Source organism: Eurypyga helias, unplaced genomic scaffold, assembly GCF_000690775.1.
Source record: "Eurypyga helias isolate BGI_N326 unplaced genomic scaffold, ASM69077v1 scaffold14727, whole genome shotgun sequence".
In the NCBI taxonomy this organism is placed as follows: domain Eukaryota; kingdom Metazoa; phylum Chordata; class Aves; order Eurypygiformes; family Eurypygidae; genus Eurypyga; species Eurypyga helias.
The window spans coordinates 985-11225 of NW_010261201.1; the positions used below are offsets into that span (position 1 = coordinate 985).

The 10241-nt window shown below is 38.7% G+C and overlaps 1 protein-coding gene across 1 annotated transcript; it reads left to right on the forward strand.

The window, feature by feature from the left end:
- Positions 1-4289: 4289 nt before the first annotated feature.
- On the forward strand, positions 4290-9945 carry LOC104512349 (ephrin-A5; the record flags this gene model as incomplete). The annotated part of the gene is made up of 3 exons (XM_010155287.1): positions 4290-4355; positions 4755-4835; positions 9824-9945. Coding segments are annotated over 3 exons (269 nt in total), but the record flags the coding sequence as incomplete, so codon positions are not given.
- Positions 9946-10241: the final 296 nt, after the last annotated feature.

Genomic DNA, 10241 nt, shown 5'->3' on the forward strand with positions numbered 1-10241 from the left:
GAGTTAGGGCAAGCGAAGAGTGAAGAAGTATCATAGGAATTGTAATGAAATATAGGGATTAGCAACACTGCAGAGTTCCTTTTCTGTTTTTCGTTGTGATTCTCCCTGACACAAACTAAACCAGCCAGACCTTTTCTATTCTAGTATTATTCATGGAAAAAAGACAATATAACCTCTTTTTCTCCTTATAAGGCATATTTTTTCCAAAGGTTTCTTTTTGTTGTGCAGCAAGGATTCAATTATTAAATTGCCTTTTTTTTTTTTTTCCTTGGAAATTTCAGTGTTTGGAGTGAAAAGTGCTGCTTGGGACAGGTTCCACTAGCATCAGAGGATTCCTGCTCTCAGAACTCGCCTCTGTTTTATAGCTAATATCATCTTTAAAATGGGAGAATAGGAAAGACTTACACCAAAGCCTTAGGGGCTAACCTGGGTTTGTGTAGAAAGGAGAAGGAATTTTCTCTTTGTACCACCTGGAACAGACATCTTTTCTTACACTATAGGTAACTTCAGTGGAATGTGACAACAGCAGCAGTAGTTTACCTAGGAAGCAATTTTAACAGATTCCAGTTGATAAAGAACAGTTCTTTTTCTCCTTTCCAGACTACGGCAGCATTGCTCTCTTGCAAGTGTGCAACAGAGCGTCAGGGAATTTGCCAGACTCTGCTGCATTGAAAACCCACTTTTCCTGAAAAGTAAAACACTTTCAGTCTCTGGACTTTCTTCTGCTATTACTTTACTGTTTCGTACCCTTAGGTCCTGAATCCAAGTCTTGGATTTTTCCAGTTGCAGTCAGTTTGATAAGAGATACTTGTTTCAAACTGACGCCAGAATTTTTTCATGTAAGCCTCAACTTTTGTTAGGTCCTACCTTCAGTATTACTTCTGCTCCAGAAAAAGCATAGTTAGTATTTTTTTTTCTTAGTAAATGTTAATATGTGCAGGTCATCCTTTCTACTGTGTTGCTTTGGTCATTTGTTGGTTTTTTGTGGCTGTTAGGCACATGCTGTCAAGCATGTCACCCTGATGTGGCGTTTTGCCCTCTTCGGCAAGAAGTTGCCATTAAAGCTACTTTCATGCAGAATAATAGGACTTCAGAATTCAACTTGAGTTCAAGCTTGGAGACATTAGTTTACGAAAACACCCAGATTTAATGAAGACTCTTGGCTTTCCACAGTGGAGAGCAAGTGTGATGTGCCTAGCATTCAGAGAAAATACATGTTGAGCTTGTTGCTGGAAGTGTGTGTGTGTGGAAATTTCAACTCTTGCCAGCATATTCGGGACGTCTTAATTCAACAGGCAGGGTTTTCATAGGATACTGGTGAAAATATTGCAGAATAAAGAAGAGAACAGAACTGACAAACTTAAGAGCAGTGTGCATGAGAGGAGGACAGATGATATGAGCCAACCTGACTCTTCCCTGTGGGTGATACGTCTGGTCTTAAAGCAAAAGCTGCAACTGGTCTGTTTTTTTCTTTTAAGATGAAAAGGAGAAGGGAGAGGGAGGGAGAAGAAAGAAAGGAAGAAAAAAAAATTAATTGCAGTCATCCAACTTTGCAAACAGTTCCTAATTTCTCAGGAAGGCCAAAGAGGTTGCAGTGTATCCCTTCATCACCTTGGTATTGGTTGCTGAGGCAGATGTGAGAGCAGAACAACCTATTACTTTTTTATTATTATTTTTAATTCATTATTATTCCTTCTGAAGGAGTAAAACACTGATTATAGAGGAATCTTTCTGGGTTTACTGCAAACACTGACAGTAGATAATTTCCTTGAAAAGGAAAAAAGTACCTTTTTATACTTACTGCTAAAACTGCGTCAGTTTCTGGGAAGATGATTTAGCTGCAACTGCTGTGGTTGCAATAGGACTGCAGTTTATGATAAAACAGATAGTTGCAAACCCATGTGAGGACTGGTGGAAAAAGATTTAACCAGTGAATAGATTTGAGTATTTTTATTCCAAAGAATATGGCCAATCACTAGCTGTTGTTTTCTCTTGAAAGTGTGCACATACTGTGTACACATACATGCTTTTTGTGTACAAAGCATTAATTTTCTGTTTTTCCAGATAGAATATTATCTATCCTAGCTATTCAGTGTTATCCTAGTTAGTCACTGACCAACAGAATAGTCTAATAAGTGAGCAAAATATGCTTATTTTATGGACATAAACAACAGCAGGTAAGCATCAAAGCTAAAACTTGCCTTTAAATAAATGTGTGTCATGGTGCATTTCTGAAATAATCTCTGAGCAAGAAAAATCTGTTAGTGATAACACTACTGTAGAGACTATTTTGGCTAATGTTGGAAATAACTTTATGCTAGTAATGTGGTAATGACTATAGGTTTCTTATCTTTTGAGAAATGTACAATTGCTTGTTTAGTCTGAGGAAAGCATTTAGCCAGTTGCTTATATTCAGTGAGGGCCACAGAAAGGACACAATTTCCTGAATGTAGCCACAGAGTGCAAATATTGTGCCCTAAATAACACACCAGTTGCTCTAAACGTCAGTAGAGGGAGTTTTCCTGACTTTGATTTAGTAAGAGCCTATAGCAAAGACAGCTGTTAACACTTCTTAACTGCTTGTCATTGTGAAGGGGAGAGCATAATTTCTACACACTTTTGTCTTCTGATTAAAAGAGGGAATATTTTTTCAAGCACTTCCCAACAGGTGCAGAACCACAGTATTAGCTGTATTGGGCTCTTTACTTTGCTCCTTTTTTTGTGTTCGTACTGCATTTGCTAGTTCTTCTAGATAAAAGCTGATCACTGCCTTGGAAACACATCATCAAAGACTGAAGGAATTTATTTCAGGTTAGTTGAGGAGCCCTTCAGGTGTGAGCTTAGCATCCTGGTCTAGTGGAAGGTGTCCCTGCCTGTGGCAGGGGGGTTGGGACTAGATGGTCTTTAAGGTCCCTTCCAACCCAAACCATTCTGTGATTTTATGAAGAGTGTGCATTCATATGTCTGTGTATAAATCATTTTAGTTGTTTTTCAAACAGGGACAGAATTAATAAAAATGGATGAAAAAGTGATAAACAACAAAACAACATCTTGCCAGCCTAATCATGTTTTGAAAGTCAAGACAGCTTCCAATAGTTGACGTTTTCTGCAAATGGCGTGTTCTGCCCTAATACATAGCTTTTGAATGATGAGGGAGAGTATGCAATGAATTAAAAATTACTTTGCAGTGCTTCAGGCCGTATTTTTCAGCTATAGCTTTTGAGAGTTTTTGCAAGGATGAAAAAAGGTTTATGTGAACGGTCCTCCACCACCCGATTTCCTCATGCCCAGGTCAGGTTGCTTGGTTGCCAGCAGTGCATGGTGAACCGCAGGCCAGCGTACAATTCCGAAGTTGCAGACATCGCTGAAAGTTACCAGTGTGCTCAGTCTGGCAGACTAAGGAGTATAGTTTGTGGTGACAGGCAGGAGTATTTCCCTGTGATCACGTATTTTGAGGCAAGCACAGTTCTAGAAAGGAAGTTTTCACAGCAGCACTTGTTCCTGGGAAATAAGTAGGTGCTGACACCAATCTTATGTGTATGATCTCTTGCCTTAGTGCTAGACATGTTGTTTCCACTTACTCTTTTTCTCCTAATACAGTAAGTACTCTTAGAACGAAATACTTTAAATGGAGAATGATGAGGGAAGGCAGTAAGAAGGAATAAGCTGGTTTTCGTTTGTTGGTTATATAACATGGGGAATCATGTTTTGACTGATGCAAGACAAGTGTTTTCTCAACAAAGGCAGATGTGTTGGAGCATATGGAAGCTGACTTTGCGGTAGAATTTAATGATGTGCATTTCTACCTTTGTAGGAGTTCTACTTTTAGCATTGTCACCTTCAGTGTCATTTTGTTTTTATCTCTTCTTGGGCTGCTGAATCCTATGGCCTTGTGTTTCAAGACTATCTTTTCTCTTAATGATCTTAATTATTCTGAAGTGTGATTTTTCAGAGACACCTGCATTACAGCGGAAACCGTATTGAATAACCTCTTGAGAAAAAGGTGTGGAAAGGTGAAAGGAGATAATGAAACATTGAAAACACCATGTGCTTTAATTCTTCCATGTAAAATAATCAAAAGGGGTATTAGAATAAAATCTGCAGTTCTTTCACAGCTTTTGCATGATCAAGCTACTTCGTGCACTTGAAGTCCTTACATGTAGAGGCTGAAATGAGTCCAGCCCTTCAGATGAAGAGAAGATAAAGGGTAATTTATTTTAGCACAAAAGATCATTTGCATTTTTGCTGTCTTACTCATCCACTTGTCTTTCCTTCTTCCCCATTTACAGCTTCTGCGATCCCAGATAATGGAAGGAGATCCTGTCTAAAGCTTAAGGTCTTTGTGCGGCCAGCAAGTAAGTTCTTCTGATTCAGCTTTTGAGGGTGGCTTTGTAGCGCATGCTTTACTGTGTGGTCTAGTAAACAGCAGTAAATATATTTTTTTTTTTACTGTTAAATCTTGTGTATCTGTTCTGTACAGCAACATTTGTGTTATGATTTTCATCGTATTTTCTTACCATTTTTCATAAAGCTTTGTTTTAATTACATGGCAGTTGCTAACTTGTTGTTTCTTAAACTGTTGTACAAGTGGAAGATTATACTGGCATTTGGACAAGTGCCATGGGCTTAAAAATATAACTATGCTTATTTATATATAGCAAATAGAGAGGAAAAGAGAGAAAAAAAAAAGGAAAGTGGGGAGTTTAAGGGTGTCTCACTAACATATTTGGCTGTTATCTCTATTTTTGTTATAGACAGCTGTATGAAAACTATAGGTGTTCATGATCGTGTTTTCGATGTTAACGACAAAGTAGAAAATTCATTAGAACCAGCAGGTTAGTATGCTTAGAGAATCTCTTTTAACAAATGCATGTATCCCTCTGGTGCTTCAGTACTTTTTTCCCCTCTTCTCTCTGCACGCTCTGCATGGTACGACTGCTCTGCTTTTGCACATTTCTAGCAGTGCTAATATTGCTTATGGTATATTTCCTGTATCCTTTTTTAATGCAGGGGAGGAAAACCGTTGTTTAATTTGTTCTTTGGGCAACGTGGTTTAATAAAATGTTTGCCAGTGTAAAATTTTCACTGCTATCCTGAAGTCACTGGCCCACTGAAGCCGAACACCCAGCATGTTTGCAAAACACTTTACTAACTGTGCCCAGAGTGTTAGAAATACAGTCAATTGGCACAATTCATTTATTACGTGGTTTCGGTAGACTTTCAGAAAAACAGAACCACTGCTTGTTCAGTGCTGGTGCATGACACAGCCATGCAACTGACAAGAGTTAGTGTTTAAGTAATAAATCTGTCCATTACAATTATATACGTCTGTATGTACATTTGGTAGGCAACGTATCATTTCTGCATGCACACACACACACACACACACATATAGGATATATATAAATGCCTATACTATTCCTATTGTTGCAAACTTAAGTTTCTGGGGGCTCCTCTGTCCTTTTTCTTTTTTTTTTCTTCTTTGTGAAATGCCGCCTTAAGAATAAGAATAATGCTTGCTCTGGTAAAGCCCCTCACTGCCCAGGGCAAAGTTACATTAACCTCCACCATCGTTCAAGCTGATGTGTCTCAGTGTGGAAAGTGCATGTGTATTCTTTGTATGGCTCAGGTTTATGACAGATAGAAGCATGTTTAATTCTAGGGGTGTGAGTAACCACACCAGCTACAGTGGGATGACTCATGACATTAAAATTAGGTGGGTATGTAGGAAAAGTATTTGCAATAGTAGTATTACCTGTTTGTTTTATATGTACCTACACACTGGTTGCACATTGTTGTATTCAAGACTCAGTAATTAAAATACACAGTTAAATAAACAAACTATACCAGAAAAAAAAACCCAAACATACATACCATTTAGTACATACCCTGAATAACAGAGTACTAAGACCTGGGTTTTTTTTAATCTTATGCTGTTTGAAAGAGACTTCCCCTTAGCTATGAAGCAACATACTATTATTTTGCTCTTTGTTATTTGCAGCTCCTTTAACTAAGAGATTATTTATACAGAAGTATAAATAAGGCTTTCACAGGTTATCCAGTTTGAATTATTTACCTATGGATGCACAATAGCTTCTGTTATTTTTCTTTAAGAGAATTTTTGGAACTGTCCTAAAAATTTTGGTTCTGAGAATCAAAGATGTTCTCTAAGCAAATCTAAATGCAGTGAGAGTGCATTTATATTAGATACACTTGTACATTTAACAGGATTCTTCTACAGAAGGCATTTGGATGATCTTTCCCTAATAGGTAACCTGTGAATCTAGAAACTCAATGATTCACTTTTTTACGTTTGTGGTTTGGTAAACAGGGACTAATTAATGTGTATTTCTCCTGTTACTGGTGTGCAAAAGAGATCATTCGAGTAATAACTGCTAGATTTTAATGAACTTGCTGAGCTTTTTTTCAGCAGTGCTGCTCACTTCCCATCACAAAAGAATATGGTTAGAAAGCAGCAGGTAAACCAGGGATCCAAAATCATGCACAGAGCAACCTGCAGTCTGAGGCGAAATGCTGTTTGTTTTACCAGGAGGAAATAATAGCTTTAATGAGAAGGTTTGGTACCAAAAAGTTACTACTTCTGACATCAGTGTATATTTGCATTATTATTTGGACCAGTCACCATCAGACAATTGGTCATTCCCAGATCTGCCAGCTGCTGTCACACTTTTCTGTTATTAGGCTGTTAGACTTCCCGCTGCCTTGGTGGATCTTCTTGCATGTGATCTGTGTCATGAACTAATTTACCTGCCTCTGACGTACATCTTCTGCTTCTGTGCCCCCCTTAGCCTGCCACTGTCTTCTTCCACGGTAGACAGAAGAACTGGGAGGCAGGAGAGTCATGTTCAGCAGATTACTTACTGTCACTTTTCTTTTAAAAATCACCATTTGTGTGATTTTTGAACCCTTGTAATTACACTGGTTTTGCTTAGGAATTTGTAGGAAACTGGTCTATAGAGATCACACTTGTTTCAGAAGTGATGAAAGTAATTCACCCTATTGCTGTCCACCCCTTGTCTTCCTCCTGCAAGGTAAAAAATAAAAATTCTCTAAACAAAAAATGCAGCTGTGCATATCTGGAAAAAATGTATCTGAAGAATGTGATGTAAAGCTGTGTGATCTGGGAAAGTCGTGACTCTCAAAATACTTTTTACTGCTGGCGTTCCCAGTCTTTAGCAGTGACCTTCCAATTTTTACTTAGGAATTTTGTCCTCTTCCTCACTTGCCTTCAGTGTGTAAAATAAAGCAAAGCCTTTTCCCCAAGCATTAAAGATTGTGCAGTGTTATAACTGTGCACCTCTAAGGAAAATTGTATTTGTAAAGTGATTTTGAGAACCACATATGAATTGTGTGCTGAAATTATGAGTGCCGAAACCTTGGGACTGCATTGACAGAAAACCCAGATGATTTCTTGAAAGGAGCCCCTTAATGTTACATGAAAATTAATTCTTCTGTGAAGAATGGCTTTATAAAAATGCCATCATAGAAGATCTCCATATTTTTCATTCAAGAGAAGTAATCTTTTTAGTTTAGAGCTTTTCCATAGAGGTTTTTGTTTCTTGTTTTTCTGGGTTTTTTAGCAGTAGCCAGAGTTACAATTGTAGCAGTATCTGATAGTCAAAGAGAATGAGGATTTATTACTGCTTTACACTAGTTCTGCCCTACTGTGTTTTAGTGCTGACTCATGAACGTAATTAGGACAAAACTGTTGACATTCAGTGTTGCAAATTCAGACTTACTTGCAATTCTATTGATGATGCAAGAGGTAGAAGGTAATACACATCCTCTGTAGTTTTAGTTCATCAGCAGTGAATATGTTTCCAAATTGGGAAGAGCTGACTCTAAATATATGAAATGAGGTAGAACTGACAGTTAGAACAGGGATATTTTTCCCCATAACTTCTTAGAATATGATTAAATTGGGAAGCTTCTCTTGTCAAGTACTGTTTCAGTGTCACTAAAGTACAAGAGAAACTCAGAAGTGGAATGTGAAACAGCTTTTGGCACTGACAACCACTGAAACTGGCACTTTTCAGTAGCCATCATTCACTGAAATTTTTAGATTCCTTTGGAATAATTCTGCAGGAAAAATATTAGGGCCTAGTTCAGGGCTGAAGTGCCTGGCCAGGTCTCCTGCCTTACGTGGTAATGGGCTGTAACCGAAGTCCTTCCAACCAATCTTTCCCACTGAAATCAGCTGGACTTTCATCCAATGATGTCCCTTCTTTACAAATGTGAATGTATTTACAGCTGATCAGTGCTCGCTTCTCATACTTTTGCCTAGAGTAGCACTGAAGGCCTGTTGATAAACCTTACGCAACTGTAGCGTCAATTAGTGCTGGAAAAAAACGTGGTAAATTGCTAATCCAGTTTACTGTGGATCTTGCTGTTAAACCAAACTGGGGCTGAAGAGCCTGTGCTTTTGTGCTAGGTGTTGAGGGTACGAAAGGCAGGGAGCTGGTTTCTAGCTAAAGCTGAGTAACATGAAAGACTCCATGCCAAAGCAGCACGGTGATCCCAGATCCTGACTCCCACTTCCCTTAGTGCCTTTAATTGGAATTGCACAGCTCTCGCCCAGTGTAATCCTGTCCGTGCAATTTGTTGAGATGGAAGCTACAAGACAGATACATCAGAGATATGCCGATACCGCTCATAAAATGGGGAGCTTATTACACTAAATACTGAGATACTATTAATTTTCCTGGAAACACAGACACTCTAAAATAATTTAGGAATACATTTTGAGGCCACTTCACCTGTCCTAAAAAGGTTGAGCTTGTTTCATACATTTAGCACAAAGAAAATTCAAACCCAGAGCTGATTTTATATGGCTGCCCTCAGACAGATTGCTTTTAAAATAGCCAAAGCAGATAGCTGTGGATATGGAGGGCTCTGCGGAGAAAAACAGCACACCTATAGCAACACTGAAGCTGAATTTGACTTTAGCTACCTTTTTACTGTTCCAAGCTGTGGCTTTAAGGCCGCTCTTTAGTTTACAGAAACTAAAAGGCGCTTTAATTGGTATCATAAGTGTAGTATTTGCTGCTGTGTTCTCTTCTACCACTAATGTACAAGCATGTTCTCCCAACTCAGCTGGTTCTTTTTTTCATTAGTTTTCACAGCCTATACGTAAATCTGTATTTTGTGTGCCATAAAAGGTGGTCTGTTATCTGAGGCTTTGCAGATTGAGAATGTGTCTATTAAATCAGAGATTGTCATGTGTTAGCCTTGAAAATTCTGTTTCAAGAAAGGAAGTCTGGTCTTATATCCCCTGCGCATCCTCAGACACGTTATACTTCAGTGGAAATTTTATGCGTGGAAGTGGAATATATGCTTGGGCTTACAGGCTGTCATTTCAAATTTAGGAGCCAAAATCCGTAACTCAGTAAAGGGATTAACTGGGAAATTAATTCTGAGCATGTGCAACTCTTCTTTAAGCCCTTTTGAAAATCAGGTGTTTTTATTTAGCTGCCTCCCTATTGACACTGCTGTCTAATGAGCCATCCGAAGCTGAGCTACAGTGTTTTATTAGAAAAGGAATCTTTCATTCCTCAATCTGCTGAAATTAGACTGACTTTCTGCTGTTCTGGTCTTCAGTGGGAGTTTTGCCAGTAAGAAATGCAGGACTTGGCCCCAAGTTGGTTACATAATGAGGTATTACACGCTTGTGAAAGTCAATGACAGCACAAGGTTCATTGCCCTATTTCATAAAGGCACTGAAATCTACTTACAGTTGTCGGCTCAGTGAGAGTTTATTAAGGATGCAAAATCTCATTGGAATGTATGCTTTCTGTTTGAACAGATGATACTGTACATGAGTCAGCCGAGCCATCCCGTGGTGAGAACGCGGCACAGACACCAAGGATACCCAGCCGGCTTTTGGCAACTCTATTGTTCCTCCTGGCAATGCTTTTGATATTATAGCACAGTATGCTCCGGCAACCTGTCGCAGAAAATACCAGGGTCTTGGAACATCAAAGATCCACCTAACTGCTCATCCCAGGAAAGGGACTTTATTGTTTTTGCAGATGTCGAATTGTTATTTTTCCCTTTTACCTTTTCTTCTCCCTTTTACCCTGAACTCAGCAAAAATTTGAAGGGGATAACTAGCTACAGCACCCGCCCCTACCTACCCTGTGACTTTCTTAACCCTTCATATAAATAAAAGGACTCCAAATGAAAATGCCAAACTATAATAGTGACACTAGTGATTCTTATTT